The following is a 21,921-nucleotide window of genomic DNA, read 5'->3' as shown; positions in this document are numbered from 1 at the left end:
TAATTGAGAATCAGTTCATAACTGAACGATTAATTTTAGGTCAATTTGTTTTTGTCAAAATAGATATTAAATGAAAAAGAAATAACGTGTTTAACATCGAAATGTGTAATTGATATAATATATTTGAAATTCGTTAAGAGTTTGAAGAAGAGTAGGATGTTATTACGTTTCGACCTTTCGACAATAAAAACGTCTTTTTAGTCCCCGACGATATAATTTATACCTTATATTAAAAAATCAATCTGCGTAGAAATATTTTTTTAAAAAGTAGTATCCGCGAACCTATTTCCATACCGCATTGCTACCTAATCCCCGCTACATGGATGCAGAATTACCCATCGCAGTGTTTCGTGTAGCACAGTCCTGTAAACGAATCGCGAGTTCATCGTGGATTATCGCGGCAAAGCATCAGTATCGTAAGAACTCTCGTGCTGTGCGGAAGTAATTGGCCGGAAAGGCCTGAATTTACAGCTTCAGACACCGTTCTCTCGTAAGGTCACCGTGAAATTGTAATTCAAGAAACGATCAGGTACGTTTCGAATAATTTGTCCGCGTGAAAAATTCAATTGTGCACGCCCTCTTTAAGATCCCACCAGAAATAATTTCGCGGAAATATTTCTAGGTTCGTCGAATAATTAAATTCGACGAATTTTTCTTTGGCGAATAAGTTAATTCGATAATTATATTTTGTTGAATTTATAATGCCATTTTTTTGTTATCACTTTAAGTAAAAAGTGTATAAATAATCACCAGAAAAAGCAGCGGAGTGATTTCAAAATAGCCAGCGAATTCCGATGTGGCATGATCACCGGTAACGGGTCGTATCCCACTTTTCAACGAATCGACGTTGATATCTTTGTCATTATGAATGTTGCAATTTTTTAAACAAAATTGTGTATGCTTTGACTTATGGGATTTAATGGATATATTCAATATATCACATTAGTTGAATTGTGACTCAGATTTGTTTAGAGAAAAGTACGAAATTGTCGATTGGCGCATTTTAATCATCCTGGATCGTATGTTCGTGCAAACTTTGGTAATCAGCCAATCGTGAGCCTCGACGTCATTAGAAAAACCGATTCATTCCGTCTACTAGATATCAACGACATTTACCTTGGATCGTGCATGTGCAGTGATAGATAAATGTTGGGGAAACAAATCATCAATTACAGTGTTAAATCTGCGAAGAAAGTTTACGTTATTTTATCATTCAGAATTCATTTATCCTTAACCTAAAATGTCACTTGGACATTTTATTTGAATAGCAGATGACATAAAATCTACGTATAGCGATTTATTCGTGACATTTATTGGATTTAACAATTAAATTTTTATTTGTTCACTGTGCAGTGTTTTATTTTATAATTCGAACTTTGATTTTTATTCTGCGAGTAACGAATCGAAAATTTTTGTACGTTCTTCGTCTACAAAATATTTAAAAAGTTAAGTTGGTACTTGGTCAAATTGGTTTCGTTCACCACTGTAGGTCATGATAAAATGAGGTGATCACCACAGAAGATCGTAAATATATTTATCATCATTACGTGGGCGTCCTTCAACCTTTCTTCTTTTTGGCAGTATCTCTTTTTGTTTCTTAGTTGAGATTGCGACTCAATTTGTACACTGTAACGAAGACTGCGAGCAACTTGTCGAAAGTAAACCAGCATTTTTTTTTGCAATTCGACAGGTTTGAAGCTGCAAAAATTTCGTGGAACGTATTTACATCAAGCGAGTCACAGAAGTGATCATCCCAATTGCTAGCTTTAGAGACTGTCGATATTTTAATATGAAAAATGTTATCAATTCTTTACTGAATTGTTACTTTTAAAAGAAGGGTAATTAATGCGGTTAATATATTTATTGATACGTATACCGCAAACTTATGGTCTAAAAATGTATTAGGTCAGTTTGAAATCAGCAGATGAGGAAGTCGAGGATTCATGTGACTCACTGTATGAACGTTGTCAATGTTCTACTTTCTTTAAGTTTCACTCGTATGTAAAATGAGCAATGTTCAAATTTATTAGTAGATAAGTGGTATGTTAACTAATGAAATAAAACTTTTAACTTTAAATACGGAGTATTAAATTAGAATATACACGAATGAAAACTGCACGTTACTGAATTTATTTACCTTATTATGTGCACGAGAAAAGTTCAACGGCACGATACATGATCGTATTAAATTGATTTTTTAATAGTTTTCAAATGCGTGATTAGGCTTTTCTGGTTGGAAGTTACCGATTAATATTTCTTTCGAACTTTTGTATCTTCGATGTAAGAAATCATTTGTGTCGAATTTATGCGTCTTTTATCAACGTTTCATTGCGTCGATAATGTTCTAGTAATGAGACATGTAATTGCAATTTATATTTTCGATTGGAAGATTAGCGTCGAGAACATGTAGACGATGATGAATTGTCTTCTGTGATTTTATGTAGAGATTTATTCGTGCGAAAATAGACATTCTCCACTTTACGTGTTCGAATGAAACACTGACCGTTTAACGGTACAATTCTAAACAGAACACGAAGCAAGGATATCACAATAGAATTAGAGGTTACGGTCACGACGTTGTTGATAACAATGCTTGTATCATCCGAATAATTTCGATCTCGCAGTTACAGTATAGACATACAAACTTATAACTAAGTAAGTTCATATTAGTATAGTTACTACAAAAATAAAACAAAAATGAATTAATTTTTTATTGGAAAAAATGAATTGAAAAAAAAAAATTTCGTCTCTTTATTGCGCCTCGGTCAATATATGTAATACTAATCATTTACAAACAATGTGTACCTAATTATATCTGGATTGGACGCATTTGAACTCTTCCTGTTTCTGGATTATATTTGCGTTAAAAAAACGTGCAGCCTTTTTTATCAAAGATCAAGTTTGTTTACATATGGAAATGATTCACTTGATGGACGTACATCGGATAATTTCGTGTACTCTTCGATAACCTTCACGTCAAAAGGACATTTGAATCGGTGCAATTTTTACGTCTTTTTCGGGTTCAATTAAATATCTAAGTAGCAATTTGTGCGTTATTACATATTCCAGTATTACACTATTCGTTGTATAACGTAATTATACATGGTCTTACTGTGTTTTCCGAGTGTCATGACATGAAAGAATTACGCGACCATGATGTATTCTATTTTTCAATTGTTAATAATTGATGAGTAATGTTCACGAAACAACGTGTCTTCTTTTATACGACTTCTGTATTTGCGTTTGCATGCTATTAAAAATAATATACATGTCGAATTAAGTAACCTTCTCCTTTTTCGAAGTCAATTGAAAATGAGATTATATAACACTACGTACGTTTGAATCTACATACTCTCATCTCTAAAACGTAATGTTTCAATAAAAACTATTTAATTTTTTAACGAGCCAGAGGAAATAGTCTTCTTGATAGTCTGTTCCATTAGGCATGTAGTGTCACGGCTGTATTTCTACGTAATTATTAAACACCGGTAGATTATCTTCTATAAAATGTATATTTTTATGTTATAATTCTATTGAGCAATGAATTTCGCATATAAATAATCTTCGAGCTATTCAGGTATCAAAATATTGCAATTATCATTTTTAAATTAGTGTGTTGTATGCATGTTTCGTTACCTTTATGTTAAGAAACATTTGGCAGTGTCTCGTGGCTGCTGTAGAAGTTGCGTATCTTGGAAAATGTTCTGCTCGAAGACGAACGAGTTCAACGACTTATGATTTAAGTCAGTCAAGGTCAATGAAGGTCAAACAGTAATATTTTAATAACTGAATACCCCGGAAACTATTACTCTCACGATACGTGTACTTTAATACTTAACTTTAATACCTCGATCTGTATAAATAAAGTATGCACAAGATCCAAATTACGGTAGGAGGTAAGGAAAAAATTTCATTACATTCAATTTATACGCAATATCATTCTTTTCATAACTCATAAATGTTGATTTAATTTTTAAATATTGTCCAAGATATTAATATTATATAATCTTCAGAATTCATTAATGTTAATTGAATTTATAAATGTTTGTTTTAAGGTAACGTACGTTTAATACTATACAAGATAATAATGAAGTAATTTGTAATTCAGTCATTACACGGAAAAGTGGAAAATTCGTTCTTATCACCAATATTTTATTTGAATTCAATTTCTACGTGCATTTCCATGTGCGCCTCTGGTGATAGTGGTCAGACAAAATGCGCGAATATATGCGCTAGTGATGCAAATAGGTTAAGAAACGTCGGTAACAAGCTGAAATCAAACGCAACAACAATCCTGAAGCCATGAATATTAATAATAACAACGAAAGCCCTAAATGTTAAATTAATTTCTAATGTCTTTCTAATGTCATCGTCCGATGCACGTTCATATGCATCATCTTTTCCTCGGTTTTATACCGTTTTCGTAGAGATATGTCAAAGCCTCCATAAACATCAAAGCGATATACGATCAAAGTCTTTTACTTTTTTTATTGGTAAAAAAAAAACACGAATAAACGAAGGATTTATTTCACGTTTGAAATTACCGCCGGAAGGTGGTGTGATGTTCTATTATTGATTTTAGCGAGTCCGCAGTTTCGCTCGTGGTATTCTAACGCGCCAGCATACTTCGAAATCAGTCAACATGGTTATTCTACTTTTCAAAGGTATTTCTTCAAATTAATTAAAATCAAACGGTCCATCGCCGTCCAGAAAATTGATCCCAATCAAATTTCAATGGCACTTTCTGAAAGCAGAGCCTTTCGACCTAGCAATGCACCTTCGAAAGGGTGGGAACGTCAGATGCATATTCGATCGCATTGTTTCACGTTAATAGTTCATGAAATACGCGTTAAGACGCATTTCTTTCTAATTTACAAGTTTAATCGAAAGTCTAAAATATCAATCTATAAACTCTTCAACGACACCTTAATTCAGAATCTGCTGCTAATCGCCATCAAAATATGTTTGGGAATGTATAAACATTTTTTGAATAATGATTTACGTAGTACAAAATTCAATGATTACGTAGACACGATATTTATAGCCGTTTGTAAACTGTTTCGAAGAATTGGAAATTTCCATCTTGTATTCTCTTAACCCAGCCTCGTGTTTACATCTATTTCAATTACGCTCAATTCTCTACTGATTTGTGAAATGAAATATTAGATTTTGTTCGTTTCGTATATCAATAAAACATAACAAATCTGATGTGCTGTAAGCGTTGTTTTTTTTTCTCTTTGAAGGTATTCTGGTAACATATTTCATTGACAAATCGATTTGCAAACTTTAGTAAGGAAACGTCAATTTTACAGTACTATAGTTCAGAATCGCTGCTTTACAGCATAAAGTGTTCAACTGAAACCTTAATAAAAACCGTGCATGTCGATACTACGACGAGAACTACAATTAAAATCATATGCTTGTAACTTGTAATCACTTCGATGATTACCTTCTTCATTACTATTTAAAATATGTTAAGTTTTCGAACTTTACATTTCATACAGTTTGCCTGTAAGGTAAATATATGTATAAAGACTTCATTGTGCAGTAGTTCTTTCTAGTTTCGTACGTCGTGAGATTTTTAGCATCGTTATGAAATTCAAATCGACCGATTTTATTGGCAGGATTCATAACGCAGCGATAGCTCGCGATAATTGTTTCTGTTGAGAAGTTAACAAATGTTAGTAACACTTAACAATAAGCTATTGACACTGTGTCAATCGGCCTGTTCGATAATAACAGTGACTAATAGCAAATAATTCACCGCAAATTTCGTTGCTGAAAATTCACAATTTCTAATTCTAAATCAGTCGTAGTCAAGATTAACGTACTCAACGATATATCGCTGTTTTACGCAACATACAAAATGCTTAAATATTAATGTATATCAGCTGTACTTTGATCGTACGTCGCCCGATGTAATCAAGAAGAAAGCAAGTAATAGTGGTAATAAATTTGTGGCGATATCTTTCAGCATATCCCTATCGTTATTTATAATTCAACTTCAAGGATCGAAACTGTGTAACAAATGTAGACACTTTTCATAAGTAAAAACGGAAGGAAAGGTTATTAATACTACAAAATATTCCCTGGTTCTTGGGTGGATTTTGTAAAGAATCATTCAGTTGATTGAAAATAAAAATAAACACATTGTTAAAATTCGTTTTAGTATTTGAAAAAATTTGACCTCTGGTAGCGTGAGGCGCGAGGCTATGACGCCAACCAAATTCCCTCTTAATTAGCGTCAGTCAGAAACGAACTAGAGCGATGCGCGCGCATATGCATGTAAAATTTGAATAACGAATATATTTTGTTGTTTAGCGGTCTCTCCAGTGATTATTCGGAATTAAAGTAATCAGAAAATCATTTAACGATCCGAATCCTTTCGTAATTTAGGCTGACTCTGTTCAATTTTGATTTATAAATGAGTCATTCAACCTATTATATCAATTACATAACACTTTCAAGCGTTCATAGTACATTTGTTTCATAATAACATGAAGATGCTTAGCAGCGTTTTTCGTATCGAATTACGAAACAGATTTATTCAATTGAAAAAAAAAAGTTTTCATTGAAAAATCACTTGGCATTCCTATAGGAATATTAGTTTTTTATTTTGAATAGTGGAAAGTAAGTGACGTTAGTCCGTTATTCTTTTTTCCCTGAAAAACGAGTCCTTCAACTTTAATCAGAATTTTAATAGCTTTCCGTTATTCAGAATAAAAAAAAACCTATATCTCTACTTGAGTTTTTTTTTATGCTAAAGTCACGTTCATTGATTTTGTTGAAGCAAACAAATCATTACAAATTCAACGCGATAAAAAAAAGCCGGTAACGTAACCGTCATCACTGTACATTTATATTAAAGTTACAAATCGCTTATACTAAACAGTCTCGAAGTGCAAGGAATTGAATTAGCTTAATGTCGACTACAATTTTATTTACGATCCTACCATTCAATGGAACGGAGTAACATTAACAATTTCAACTGGTACCGAACGGAAAGTTCTTATATTCAATGTCAAGCTATTTTTAAAACTCACTACAACTGAAAACATCGCATAGCGGTGTTAATCAGAAATTAATTATCAAAATTATCGTTACACCAGTATCATTTCAATAATTACGTAGCGTGAAAGAAGCAAACGTCGGTGACCTTTAACTTATTCAGTTTCAAAGTACGTGCGATTTAACGTAATTATGTTCGGTGTTGAATTGACATCATTTTCTAGCGCGATGAAATTAGTTACATCATTATTCGAAAGCACCTGATAACCTGAATATAAATTGTCTTTGTTTAGACGGCGTAGTAGTCGCGCTGCATATTTCATTTAAAAAATGTTCGATCCGATTAAATAGAAGAAATTAATTTTTCGACCAGTTATATGGTGCAATTGTTTGTTGTTATTATTTTAGACAACATGACTACAGTGCAACCGGTCCAGTCAAATGGAGTAATAAAAGGGTTCGCAGTAAACGATAAGGTAAAATAAATGAAACATTAACAAAAGAAATATTTCAACATTGTTTTGCTTCTTCTGGAATCGGAGAAAGACTTTGTATTAAATTTCATCTTATACATTGTGTTTCATTTAACGGAAGTTTCTAAAATAATTATGTTGATCTTCAAATCACTTTGAGTCTGAACTTGAAAGATGTTCGAAGTTAACAACGGCAATCCATTTTGAATATTTTCTAAATTTTTTTCCGCGTGATTTTTGTTGTTCAAGATCATGTAAAAATCAACGTTACAAACAGTTTAATTTTTGATTTTTTTAAATAAATATATTAGGACTACCGGAAAGTTTCTGTCCGTTTTTAAAATAAAACAAAATAATAAATTTCTCATGCCTTGAATAAATTTGATTGAATAATACAATTTTTATTATTATTTATGACATCTTACCAGCGTGATTGCAATTTGTATATCATTTTGAACGAATATCCGCATACTTGTTGAAACTTGTGACCGGAATGGACAGAACTTTCTGGTAGACCCAATATATTCTAAGTATCTTTCTTTTTGTTTTTATCAGAATAATACGCATATAATGTATTGTATTAATCACTTCACTAATATTTGAATAGGAAACCGTAAAAAATGGTACTTATGCGACTTGCACTGAAACCGGTCTTGACGGTAGGTATTCGCGATCTTTTTGCTAAAAAATAATCCTAAATAAACATACTTATCGTATTATTTTTTATTTGTATGGCCAAAGGACCTGAACAAATCCTTCCTACGGATGACACGGTTACATCACTCGCAAATGGTCGCGTACAACTACTATTAGATAATGACGGTATAGCTTCAAAAAGACCCATATCAATACCTGGTTTACTGATGCAAACAGCTACCAATTATCCAAATCAAATTGCTCTGGTTACAAGGCCTGGTGACGACGGGAACAGGAAAATATACACTTACAAGTACAGATTATATTAAATGAATGTAGATGTATTTAAATGAACTTTTTACATGAATTTAAATGTTTTTGAACGTTCACTTTCAGGGAATACGAGAATACAGTAAGAACCGTGGCAAAAGCTTTCTTAAAGTTGGGCTTAGAGAAGTATCATAGTGTCTGCATTATAGGATTCAATAGTCCGGAATGGGTCATTTCAGATATTGCTGCTATATACGCAGGGTAAAGATAAATATATTTTTCGCTTGAAAACATTATAAAACACACCCCAAACTTGATTTTCTGTAAATTATTTTTATAGAGGATTTGGGGTGGGCGTGTACACTACAAACAGCCCGGAAGCATGTGAATATTGCGCTATAACTAGTCGTGCAAATATAATAGTGGTTGAAGATTCGCGGCAATTAGAGAAAGTACTTAAAATAAAGAAAAATCTCCCCCACTTAAAGGCAATTATCATGTACGAAGAGACACCACAGGAAAAAGATGTGTTGGGCGTAAGTTTATATCGCGTAAATGATGAAAGCTTTTTATTCGTATACTTCATAAAAATATCTGTTTTTTTTTTTTTTGTTTTAGTGGGATGATGTACTTAAAATGGGAGCAGAAGAGCCTGATGATAAATTAAACGAAGCTCTGAAGAAAATTGCAGTGAACGAATGTTGCACTTTGGTTTTCACGGTATGAGAAATAAAATATTTATATGGATTTTTTTTTTCATTGCTATATAAAATATGACTTTGTGAAAATAATGTATTATTAATAATTATCCATAATTTTCCACTATAGATAAATTAAGATGTACTGTTTTATTTATAGTCAGGTACAGTTGGGAACCCGAAAGCTGCGATGTTAAATCATGATAATTATGTATTTACTGCATACACCACTGTTAAACAACTTAATCTCCAGATGGGAACCGAAATTCTAGTTAGCTATTTACCATTATCGCACGTTGCAGCACAGGTGAGTACAGCGAGTATATTTTATATACCCAGAGTATAATATTACCAAATTATTAATATTACTATTTAATGAATCTAGCTAGTCGATATATATTCCTGCATGGCCGTTGCGGGCACGTTACATTTTGCGGAGAAGACTGCACTTAAAGGTACTTTAGTCCAAACCCTAAGTTTAGTGCAACCTACTGTCTTCTTGGGCATACCTAGAGTATGGGAGAAGATTTACGAAAAAATGCAAATAGTTGCCAGTAATAATGGAATAATAAAAACTTGGATTTCGTCTTGGGCAAAAGCACAAGGACTTTACTACAATCTGAATAAAATTAATGGCACTGATTACAAACACTGGGGTTACTTATTTGCCAAATGGCTAGTATTTAACAATGTGAAGGCAGCGCTTGGTTTCAATAGATGCCACATTTTTCTGTCTGGGGCAGCACCTTTAAGTTTAGAAATTAAGCAATACTTCATGAGCTTAGATATTCTTATATGTGATGCATACGGAATGTCTGAAAGTAGTGGCCCACACAGTATGTGTACTAATTACGAATACAGGTTATTATTTATTACTTATGAACATTTTTACTGATATTAACAAGTAGGATGTAAGATGTTTAACAGCATTATTTATGTTTAGACTCGGTAGTATTGGTAAAACATTACCTGGATTCGAAACAAAATTGAATAAACCAGATGCTGTGGGTGAAGGGGAAATTTGTATGCGCGGTCGACACGTATTTATGGGATATTTAGGCGAATATGAAAAATCCATAGATGCTTTAGACAAAGATAGATGGCTGCATACTGGTGATCTAGGCAAGAAAGACTCGGACGGATATATATTTGTAACAGGTAAATATCATCTACTATATAAATACGTGTTTTCTTTAGTCTCATTTCATGTTATTTTTAATATACCTTTGTCTTGTTGATACTTAGGAAGAATAAAAGAATTGATTATTACTGCTGGTGGAGAGAATATATCACCAGTTAACATAGAACACTTAATGTTAGCTGAATTACCTGCATTGAGTAATGCTATATTAATTGGAGATGGAAAAAAGTATCTTACCATGTTGGTTAGTCTAAGGGTAAGTTCAATACATTATAGTATAATATAATTATAACTATTTATTACTATTTTTTTTTTTTATGTACTTTCAGACTGAAATGGATGTTCATACTGGTGCACCAAAAGATACATTTACATCAGATACATTACGATGGTTACAGTCTATTGGAAGTAAATCGAAAACAGTAGATGATGTTATAAAAACTCATGATCCACTTGTAAGATAATTAATTTGATTAATTATTGTACATAAAAAATTATGTTTAATGCATAGTACATTATTTTTTTAGGCATGTTATATACTACAATATATTAATTCTACCATTTGTTTTTAGGTGTATGAAGAAATTGATAAAGCTATTAAAAGAGTAAATAATAAAGTTATAAGTAATGCACATAAGGTACAGAAATTCCGAATTTTGCCACATGACCTCTCAATTCCAACTGGAGAATTAGGCCCAACACTTAAACTCAAAAGGAATGTTGTTTACAAAATGTATGAAAGTTTGATAGAAGATATGTACAAGTAAATATTTTATACATAAAAGTGCAAAATGTGTCCTCAAGAGATTGTTCCAATACCATTAAAAAAGTAAATATTGAAGCAACTGCAAACATGCCTATATAAAGTGCTTTGATATTGAAGGTAATTGTGATATTATACAAGTAAACAACCTAACCTGTAATGTAACAGTGATTTATTTTTTACACATTTCAAAAAATTATTTAAATTTCAAAACTATACGATTATTACTTAAGTTGTATATTAACATCAAATGGTACTTTTTTGGTTATTAAATACTTTAATAGAAGGAAATATAACTTAAGTATAACTAATTGTACGTTTTATAAGAATCTCTATTCTTGTATTGAACTGTGAATTATGTACAAATTATTCTTTAAAATCGACATATAATGTATAATATATTTAAGAATATGTACTAAATATACATTATAATGTAATTTAGAAAAGCAAATCTTATATATCTTTGGTATGATCAAATTGAAAGTGTCACACTAAGAAGATGTATAGTTCGGGAAATTTCAATTGCGCGTGCGTCCCAATTGTTTTTCATTTCATACTATTCTAATTAAACAAAAATTTCATACACATACATATGTCCTTTTGGCGTGACACTTTCAAAATTATATAATTTGTTGTAACAACGTAGTTTGTTACTAATATATTAGTTTCTTTGACAATAAATGTTGGTCTGATTATTTTTTATTATTCGATCAAATATAAAGTGAAAAAAAAAATAAACTAAGTGGAGTTAAAATTTTCTCAAAATATGGTAATAGATAAGTGCCTCTATGAATAAAAAATGTGACATTAGTATAAACATGAATTTGTAAGCAAACATTATTGTTAACAATAATGTGTATTTACCAAAGTACATAAATATAAATAAACAATTTAATAGTACTGAACAGAACTAAAATATATTCAGTACTATCATACTATTCATGTATGTATAAGAGAGCACTGTGTTGAATGCATCAATGGGTAACATTACTTAAATCATGCAAGGAATGCAGAAATTAATTTATGTTTAGAAATGTAAAACATTAAAGTAATCCAAACACTTCTTTTAAGTAAACACAACGAATTTCTCTGTACATTCTCACTACTGTTTATTTTCTTATGATATTTTATAATTATGCAAAGTGTATTGTAATCAAATGAGGAAATAAATAATAACTGAAAATATTTATATAAAAATTATACATGGAGTGCAGAATGGATGTAGTCTTTTCTTCCTGTTATTATAATTAGTTAAACAATAAAATTTTAATCAATAAACTCTCTCTGCTTACATTTTTTTTATTTTAAGTGCACTTTTATTATTTGGATATATTTATTTTTTAAATACAATTATATTATTAAATATTCGTCTTGTTATTCGTATAATAAAATAAATTTCTTACAATCTCTACACACTCCAACACACTAATATATGATGAAAATAATTAATGACAATTAATAATGGATAGAAGTTTATTTTGTAACTTTTTCTTCACTATTATGAGAATGGGTGGGTAACTAAATAAATATTATTATGTTTAAATTGCAATATATTACTAATATAGTTTACAATAACCAAAACAATTGTTATATTTAAGATTGTTTTATGCTACATACATATTCTTATGACAACCTGACATCTTATAAGAAAATAGTCTTACTAAGCGCATCACAGCAACTTTGGAAATGCAGATCTGTAAAATGTCTTATCCTGAAATTCTATTGCATGTACAAGTGGTTACATTTACATTATCATCTCTTATCATCAATCATATTTTTCCTTGTATTCCTATATACCTAGCTTCATTGCTTATTTATACAACAAAGTTCGAATCCTATCATCATGCTTGCGAATTTAAAATCCAAATTTATTGCTGCCTATAAAAGTAACTCAAATGTATTAAACAATAGGTGGGTGTTACTTAAATATTAACACCCCTATTTTTGATAAATGAAAAATCAGAACTATATTGTTTAATCCATAATACACTGTCACAAAATATATTATAAATGAATTGATTCTTTTAAAGTGTCTTAAGGATCTTCAAAAACAACTCTCAAAAATGCTTTCTCAACACACAGTATATTGAAAGTAATATATAGAATTGCAAACATAACATTTTTGCATCAAAGCTCTGATCGTCAAACAGGCATCTGAGAAGTGTCATAGAACCTAAACTTTTAAAATAATACCATCTAGAAAATATAAAGACACTGGTTTGTTTAAAATTTGGATTGCATGCGATCGCACCATATCACTGGAGTTGTAATACTTTGAAAATCTTACAGAAACTTATGAAGTACTAGACGTATTAAATTTTTGTTGAATGATAGATGTTTTTCGTTGCGGTACAGTTTCAGGTGTAGGTATAGCATCACCTGTTGGCAAAACACCAGCTGGCTTTGGTTTAGCTGTATATTTTTGTTTTGCCATTTGATAATCCCCAGAATCAAAATATTTTTGCTGAAAGTGTTTCATGTATTATTTAGAAACATTCAATAGTACTAAATATTAATTCATTTAGTCCTTACAGTAATTTTGTTACTTTTAGGCTTTCTACTCCAAAATAAATGTGTAAAATTTAAATATCTATATTACCCCTTTAGCTAGCCTCTTCTGCAGAAACGCTGAATGTCCACTAATTGGACGTCCTGTGGTTGGAAACTTTGCTCTTAATTTTGCTTCTTCTATCTTCTCAATGTCATTTGAAGACAACTGTAACAAAAATTATTTTGTTTTTCAACAAACCTGCAAATGAATGTACGCTACGATATACATCGATTTAAAATAGAATTTCGAGAAAAAAAGAAGTTTCAAAATATGACATCTGAACATGTCCCACTAGCGATCACATAATTTGTTTAATAATACGAATTTTGATATAGGAATACCGAAAATTATTTTTAAGACCTCGAACTACAAATATACTACAATCTTTATAAATCTGTACTCATTAAAGGGAATTGTACCTCAACTGTTCGAGTTAGTTCGTTGGCTTGATTGTCGCTCATCCTGACTGCTTCTAACCACTTCTTTCGGTGGTTGTTTTCAAAATTGATCAATCACCCTTTAAATACGCGTTTCGACACTAGCGCATAAAAATACGTAGTGCGATGGCACCGATACCCTTTCTTTCTGAATTGTACAATTCTGCGCGTTCCCGATTTTATAAACTCTCTCGTTGCCGAAAACAAATAACTGTCAATGAAAGTGTAATACACAAAAGCAGCAACAGCGGATTCGTATAGGATCATGGGTTTCCAGGCGGCCGTTACCGGAATTCTATCGAGGTGCGAATTTTCATGACGTAGACAAGCGATAAAAATCACAGTTTAAATAAGAATTTATGAATGTACACTGTCTGTCAACTTATGTAAGCAAGCTATCATAAAATCTGCTAATAGTAAACTGCACACGTGCATTTCCGGTCGATAAAAATAGTTAAGAGAAAAATTTAATTTCATACGCTCGCTTGATTTTGGCGTGGAAACGAGTCTTAAACAAGGATTCTCAACAAGAATCACATGACCCCTACGGGTCACTTTGATTTTTTGAAATTTACGAATGAAAAATGTAAAAAAATAGGAAGCTATAACTTCTAGATGGGCGACAAAACCACCAACAAAATAGTACTATGAAAATATGGTATCATTTGATATTGTGAAGAAAAATGATCTCTGTATGATTCAATCACAAAAATGAATCTTAAAAGAGAATCACTAGCCAACAAGATTGAGAGACACTGTCTTAAGAAACTCGTACCATTTCGTAAATTTCGTTTGTAGAGACACAAATATATATTTCAAGGACGAAATGCAGTTTATTATGTTGAATACAAATTAAGTAAAGGACTATCTACTTTCATTTTATCCATTCTTTTTTTTATGAAAGAATCTGAAATTTATGTATTTAGGAACTCTTGTAAGAGAGCGTAATATAACAGTTTTTGCATTTATTATGGAGTGTAACAGTGAGGTAAGTTTCGTCCTGTCTATGTATACATTTCTTTGTTAACTGAGAACGTTTCTGAATTTTTAAGACAGTTTCATAAAATAAAGTGACATTCTGAAATAATTGTAAATAAAATTTAAATAACAGGTAGGATCACTCTCGCAGAATGATACTGGCTCCAGCACTGCTTCGAGTGTGAGATTTCGCGAAGACATTTCTTCGGAAGAGCAGTCGTTACTTCAGGTTTTAGAAAGAGGAATTTCGGAGACGACAGAGGAAAATATCGCATTTGGAAAAGAAATTTCGTCGTTGTTATCCCAATTAAACCTAGAATTACAATTTTTACCAAGTGACATCAGGGAAGGATTGCAAAAGATAGCATTAATTTTACGATTTGTGAAACTGTCAGATCTTGATGATGTTTCATTAAGTATAGTAAGTGAAAGGAAAAAAATTGAAGAAAAGAAAAGACAACACGAAGAAAAACAGCTGTCATTATTGTATGATCATCTTTATAGAAAATATTCAATTTTTTCAAGAAAGCTTAATCACTTGCAAGAAGCTGTAAGTTCTCTTGAATGCTTCTTGGAAAATGCACAGAAGGAACAAGAAGATACCGATTGTGATAAAATGTCATTATCTATAAAACTAAATGAATATCAACAAACCATGGAGAACTTAGAAGCTGATCTGGAAGATATGAATATTCAAGATCTTTATCCGCAAGAAATATTAGAGAAATATCATAAGTATTTAGAAACATTGGGTGAATTAGCTGAGCTTAAAGAATACCTTAGTCAGTATGGAGATTTACCACCAAATTTATTACAAGCTAAAGCTCAGCTTGAAGTTAAACGAAAGGAGTATGAAACTATTGAGAAAGCATTTTTAAAGAAAGTTTAGTATGAGCAGTAGACATTAACAGTATCGTTAATTACATTTGCAATATGTTTCATTTGTAAATTTTTTCACTTTTATACAATAATAAAGACTATTATATTTATATATATTTTTGTACAAATCTTTATTTAAAATCCATATTTCGACTGTGTCTGTTTCCGGGTCATTCTGTTTTGTGCCCATTGATTTTTTAACTCCATTTCCATTGCCTTTGCTTGATGTGCTAAGTATGTTATTTGATGCTTCTTTTTAGATTGGGAATTCACTCCACCACCTTGCATAGAAACTGGTCTCTGTACTGGCTCTTCTGTTAATGCTTTTACCAACCATTCCCGTTCATCTGGTTTAATATCTTCACCATTAATTTCAATAATATTGGCTTCTTCAATTTCTTTATTTTTTCGCTTTATTCCCCTTCTCCCACAAAGATATTCAATAGCTTTATCATCAAAGGCTACATTTCCTTCTGTATCAATGTTATACTCTTGTTCAGGTACAGGTAATTTTGGACCAACTTCTGCTTTGTTTTTTAGCAAAATCTCTTCTTTTGGTAAATTCATGACAGTACTCACTAATGTCTTTTGAGAACCATTTGTACAGGCTTCATTTACAGCTATACTAAGTGTACTGCCACCTGTGTTTGAATCATTCTCCATTGATGTATCAAAGTTACTTGATTTCTTTTCTAAATGTGAGTTGCTAGGTAAGGAATCCAATATAGGAGGATTTGAAATATTTTCAGTTTCTGCTAGAGCAAAGAAATCTGTAGTACAACTAGTACCACTGCTTGTGATCATATCATCTTCATCCTCAGAGTTTGAGTCGTAATTTATTCCTATAGAAATTTTTCTTGTTTCAGGCTTTGTTACTTTATTTGTCTCTGAAGTTTTTGTGTCTTTATTTGCTTGTAGTTTCATTTGATTTGTTTTTGCTACTGTTTTACTAATAACATTAGGTATTAAATTATTAATACTCTTTATTTCAGATCCTCTTGGTGGTGGTAGAAGTGCAAAAAGTTTGGTACCTTTCTGAAATTATATATAAATTTATCAGACTATGTTATTATGCATTCATTGTCTATAGATATACTTACACTTGACACTTTAATTTTGTTAGATTTCTTTTCATTCTCTTCTTCAACATCTTTAAACTGCAATTAATAAAACACATTAGTTTGTTGGATGTTAACTTGTAATTAATCACTTGTAATCATTATTCTTACATCAGATAAAGAAGGAACTGTTATTCTAACTGGTGCACGATCTTTTTTGGTTGCTTTTTCGGATTTTAATTCGATTTCTTTCTTCGGAAAAGGGATATCGTCCTCTTCCACGATATTTTCTGGTTCGTTAATCGAGCTTTTAGGTTTAGGTAATTTATCGAAATGAATTTTTTCCGATGAGATGCCTGTGTCAACATTATTGTTTTCAGTCTCTGTTATCAGAGGATCGTATTTTGGAGAAGGCAAGCACAATTTGTCATTTGTTCGTTTAACTACAGCTTCCTCTGTAGCATTGTTTACACTATCCATTTCGCAATTATACCCTTCATCTTCTGTGCTTTCATCGCTGCTGTCATACGCCACAAGACTCATTTTTAATACGAATAAAATTGTTCATTTACATAAAGTTAGTCCTTTATCAAATGTATGCGTCGAAACTATGACCTCAAAAGAAAGATTGACAGTTCCATAATAGAAGTGATTGCAGCGACTGTTTATAGAGGTCACTGTACAGAAATGCATATACTATTATTATAATATCATAGTATCAGAGACGAGACCATGACATTTAATGGAATTTCTGTTCACGATCGAGTATAAAAATGAATTATTTTAGATATATTAAATATAATTTTTTAATCAGCATTTAAAGGTCTGTGATCAGCGCCATCGGTGGCAAAACGCTCCAGTTTGCAGCCAAGTAGTTCTTATTCTTGAGTGCTAGATGGCCCGCCATATTCTGCTTACCGACATTAGTTAATTATTCTAATTATACAAAGAAAAGATTCAGGAACATTCTCTTAGATAGTATTCAATGCGCCAATGCTTGTAATACTATTACTCATTCATTATTGAACGTGTTAATATAAATTCTATATTCACTGTCGATAATTAGCAATTAGTGGCGCCATCTAGCAATAAAAATAGCAACTATTCGAGGACAAACTTGGGCGTTTTCCCGCTGGAGCGTTGTACGGAAGTCGGAACTTTAGTTTAGAATATCCACCGTTAGATGGCAATACCAGTTGCAGCGCCATAATTCGAATACATTTCACTTTATATAACAAATTAAAGCAATGTCTTTGAAACATCATCTGATAGATTCGAATATTTATTTACAAGTTGCTTACAATACATTCGACATATTCGCGTAAAAATTTGAAGCATGTATTCCAGCAAAATTTATTTCTAGAAATAAAATAATGAAACGAATGTACGAGTACTCAATTTCCTTTTCACATATTTTACTATATATTTTCGGGTCATGCATAATTGTTTTTTTACTTAGGGCAATAAAGTCTTCTTTGAGAATGAATTTCAAAGCTTTCAAAGTAAATAGATCGAAAATTCCAAGCCCTAATATGGTTAACCCGGACCTCCTAAAAATGGCAACATCATAAGAAATTTAGAATACCTATCTCCATGGAATGAAAATGTTTCTTCAATACAGTTTTTAGAGTAACAATCTTCACGGAAATTTCAATATCCTCGTATCGAAACCTCTTAAAACTGCCCTTTAATAAGCCACACGGATATCACCAACGTCGGACCTAGCAGTGATCGAAGAATCTCGAGCGACTCGGAGGTACTCTCAACTTGCTCATTTTTTATCGGGTTCGTTTCCGCGGTTAATTTCCAAATATAATCACTACCGTGAAGCAATCGTCTACATTTCTCTGCAAACAGGGCGGCAGCCCGCGGGGGTGGGCCATAATGAGAAGAAAAAATTCCGATTCGGTAGTTTCCGAAGCGGCCGCGGCGCAACTCCTCGTATATACGCGAAGCCCGTCGACGAGGAGGGATCACCCCGACCCTGATTCGCTCGTCTGAAAACCTTGCTCTTTTACGCAATTTTAGCGTTTATTAAAGTTTGCTCGCAAATGAAACGAAGCCCATATAACCTACCTAATTTAGCGAGTAGCATTTTCGAGTGGGGGCCACTCCAGGAGAGGAGGAGAGGCCGGGTTCTATTGACAGCGGTTATTGCCTAACTGCGTGCCTCCACCTAATATGCCCGCTCGGGGATTCGCATGCAGGGCCGCTCGAACGAAAACTGCGAAACACGCCTGTGAATCTTTAATTCCGTCGGTGGTAATCCGGCATCCCTCTCTTCTGGCTGGTCTCCACCCCCTCGCCCACCATCCCCTGCCAACGGCCTATTCGGGGCTTGATTTTTTCCCTGGCTTCGAGGCGAGTCGTATCGTATGGGAATTCTTCATCGTCGTTTGCAAACGCCATCATTGTCGACTTTCCATTTATTCGATCGTTCGTATCGACATTCCACCTCCGCTATATCCCCCCCCCCCCGCGGCCATTTCAGCGTGGAATCGCTGCTTAAATTGAGACTTATCGTGCTTAATTTTACACTGTGATTCGACACGAGGTCCTGGTTTTTCTCGAAAAAAAATCGTTGTCTTTGTAAACGGAAGAGGAAGGATAAAATATTAGTTAAATTTTTGAACGACTCTTCTTTCGAAATTTCATTGTACGGTATATATTATACAATGACCACCGAAAGAAAATAATCCTTTTTTCGCAGTCAGCACGTAGTAGTCGAAGACGAGATACTATTTAGAACTCATAATCCTTCAGGAACGGTCAGGCATGGACACCAACCCCCAATCGTTCCATTTTCCTCTCTCCACGGACGTCTTGCGTTTCCTCGACGGCGATTGGCTGCGTATCGAGTTCACGTATATTTCGAAAAAGCATAAACTTTGTCCGAGCGGCGGGCAGGGCCGCGGATGCGAGCAAATGACGGCCCTGCCTGCATTTGAAACTCTGTTAACTCACCGAATATTAGCTCGTCGAGCGAGATTAACCCCATTGTGCCCCGTTGAAAATGATGACATCACCATTAAACTCCCGTCGGCTTGCGGAAATTGATTAAACTATCAAATTAGCTCTACTAATATCAACACATCAACACTCGGAACCCGAGGCTGGCTCCACGGGCTCGAGGTTCAAACGCGAATGACATGAATTTACGTGTCCGACGATCGTTCGACGTGCATTCATCGGTCTGATTATATTTCCTAAGAGGTCCGCAATCACGAGTCTGCTGCATGCACGTGGGATTTCGAAGGAGCTTAATACCAATAACAGTGTGACTGCCGTCGAGGGTACGTACGGTCTTGCGAACCTCTGGGGGTTGGAAAATAAACTACGATGTGGCTGGGGACGCGTTGCCAAATCCGAACCACTTAGCACGTTTTCGATGCAGCCAAGGAAATTCTTGGAGTAACTAGTCTTTTCTATGTTACAGAGATCGTCAGGTGGAGGGTAGTGTGTGGCTGAAACTATTATTAAGAATGAAAGAGTCAAAAGGAATTAAAGTAAAGTATTTCGTTGGACTTGGAACAACGTAAAGTACGTTTACCTTCGAGTTGTATGTTCTTCTTCCACACGATATCTAATTTTCTCTAAGATTTCTCAACACAATGCTAAGCAACCAACTATCCAACACCCCACTCTTACATGTTTCACATTCTCTAAACCAAGTCTTCGCCACGAACGAATTTTGTAGGTATCGAAATCAATAGTAATTAAAGGAGTTTGGTGAATAATGGGACAGCTCTTCCCTAATCAAACTCTAGCAATTGTTGTCGAGAGGTAAAAGTGTGGTCTCGACTTCCCATTCATTAAACCTCAACGTTTCTTCTCAATTCGCTGCTAGATACCTGTTACCTTAATTACTATTTCGGCATCGAATATTCTACCGTTCCCGAAGACCTCCGTGAAACAATGAACGAATCCGAACAAATCACGCTCGTTGATCCACTTACCGCATTTTGCATGTCTCTAACCTCGTAATCCGCCGCGTAAGGGTTGTTTGAGAGCTCGCCATAATAGAGGCACTCTTCCAGGAACAGTTGCGTTTGACGCTCCACTCGTAACGATGTTCTAAATCCGATTATAATGGCTTTTCCTTAATATGTGGGAAGGATTTCGAGGATCGGTTCGAGACCTAAAACCAACGTGAACGATTTGTACGTCTATAGTATGGCTTCAACCTGGAAATAGTAATATACCTCCTAATTGTTAGGAGGTCAATGGTTCATTCAAACTTAATTATTTTTCTGGGGCTTGAATCCGGTTTAGATACTAGGATAATCAGAGTGTTATGCTCCTCAGGTTGTCATGAAAGGGTTGGTATCACTGTTAATATTTATCTGCTACTTCATCGCTGTTAAATTTTCGATATTTCTCAGATGTAGAAGTATAGAATGACAAAATTAATCATGGGGGGAATAATAAGAATGTCTCAAAGACAGAACGTGTATCATCTTAACATAATATTTTTAATATTGTAGTATCCGCGCCTCCCATATCCAAGAATGAGGAGTCAAAACAACAACGCGAACCGTACAGTACGGGGTTAATCGTGTAGGTAAAGCGGTCGACTGTAGTTCCGAGGATCGTGGCTTCGAACCCCCGTGTCTTAAGTTTCGTTTAGACTCCTACAATACATTAGGTTAAATTTTCTTTAATCCTTTATGTATATAAAATCTATAATAAAAATATCTACGAAAAAATAAAAGACGATATTTGCATCCCCCATTGGAGGAAGACAATACGACAATTTCTGCATCGAATGCCGAATGATTTCGGAGTGCCCATCGAGTGACTCGATTGCGAGATAATAACGAAACGCGAGTTTCAAGAATTCGAATAGCACAGGGTGCAGAGGAGGGGGGTAACACGTGGTGCCCCCTCCTCACTGTGTCGAGAACATCCCCTTGCATCCCGAGCATTCAGGAACTACGGAGCGTTAGATGTACTGTCAAGGGAAGTGTGAACAATTTCGCGCATTGTCAAGACTATAATATGGATGGCTGGCAGGATAATTATTGGAGGC

The 21,921-nt window shown here is 33.5% G+C and overlaps 4 protein-coding genes across 7 annotated transcripts; 2 read left to right on the top strand and 2 right to left on the bottom strand.

Annotated features, from left to right (window-relative positions):
* Nucleotides 1–369: 369 nt before the first annotated feature.
* Nucleotides 370–12,174, top strand: LOC128890954 (long-chain-fatty-acid--CoA ligase ACSBG2). 4 transcript variants are annotated; one of them, XM_054150001.1, is made up of 13 exons: nt 370–529; nt 7,417–7,484; nt 8,089–8,140; nt 8,223–8,430; nt 8,514–8,648; nt 8,728–8,923; nt 9,006–9,107; nt 9,246–9,392; nt 9,471–9,946; nt 10,029–10,243; nt 10,331–10,482; nt 10,556–10,681; nt 10,799–12,174. In XM_054150001.1, exons 2-13 carry the CDS (start codon nt 7,422–7,424, stop codon nt 10,991–10,993), a joined length of 2,067 nt encoding a protein of 688 aa, XP_054005976.1. In that variant the 5' UTR covers nt 370–529; nt 7,417–7,421; the 3' UTR covers nt 10,994–12,174. The 4 variants fall into 4 exon arrangements, with proteins under 4 accessions (XP_054005976.1, XP_054005977.1, XP_054005974.1 ...); XM_054149999.1 differs by lacking the exon at nt 370–529 and adding an exon at nt 3,848–3,896; XM_054150000.1 differs by lacking the exon at nt 370–529 and adding an exon at nt 4,583–4,664.
* Nucleotides 12,175–13,053: 879 nt separating this feature from the next.
* On the bottom strand, nt 13,054–14,418 carry LOC128890963 (alpha-endosulfine). The gene is made up of 3 exons (XM_054150016.1): nt 13,960–14,418; nt 13,589–13,705; nt 13,054–13,453 (listed from the first exon to the last, which is right to left on the bottom strand). The coding sequence occupies exons 1-3, from the start codon at nt 13,999–14,001 to the stop codon at nt 13,283–13,285; spliced, it is 330 nt and encodes a 109-aa protein (XP_054005991.1). The 5' UTR covers nt 14,002–14,418; the 3' UTR covers nt 13,054–13,282.
* A 313-nt stretch (nt 14,419–14,731) lies between these two features.
* Nucleotides 14,732–15,948, top strand: LOC128890961 (uncharacterized). The gene is made up of 2 exons (XM_054150015.1): nt 14,732–14,965; nt 15,089–15,948. The coding sequence occupies exons 1-2, from the start codon at nt 14,894–14,896 to the stop codon at nt 15,842–15,844; spliced, it is 828 nt and encodes a 275-aa protein (XP_054005990.1). The 5' UTR covers nt 14,732–14,893; the 3' UTR covers nt 15,845–15,948.
* LOC128890956 (proline-rich protein PRCC) lies at nt 15,833–17,539 on the bottom strand. Its single transcript, XM_054150003.1, has 3 exons — nt 17,064–17,539; nt 16,935–16,991; nt 15,833–16,869 (listed from the first exon to the last, which is right to left on the bottom strand). Exons 1-3 carry the CDS (start codon nt 17,433–17,435, stop codon nt 15,970–15,972), a joined length of 1,329 nt encoding a protein of 442 aa, XP_054005978.1. The 5' UTR covers nt 17,436–17,539; the 3' UTR covers nt 15,833–15,969.
* Nucleotides 17,540–21,921: the final 4,382 nt, after the last annotated feature.

The sequence above is a fragment of the Hylaeus anthracinus genome, unplaced genomic scaffold (assembly GCF_026225885.1).
Source record: "Hylaeus anthracinus isolate JK02 unplaced genomic scaffold, UHH_iyHylAnth1.0_haploid 12001, whole genome shotgun sequence".
Classification (NCBI taxonomy): domain Eukaryota; kingdom Metazoa; phylum Arthropoda; class Insecta; order Hymenoptera; family Colletidae; genus Hylaeus; species Hylaeus anthracinus.
The sequence above is the reverse complement of the archived record's forward strand: the minus strand, read 5'-3'. Positions and strand labels throughout refer to the sequence as shown.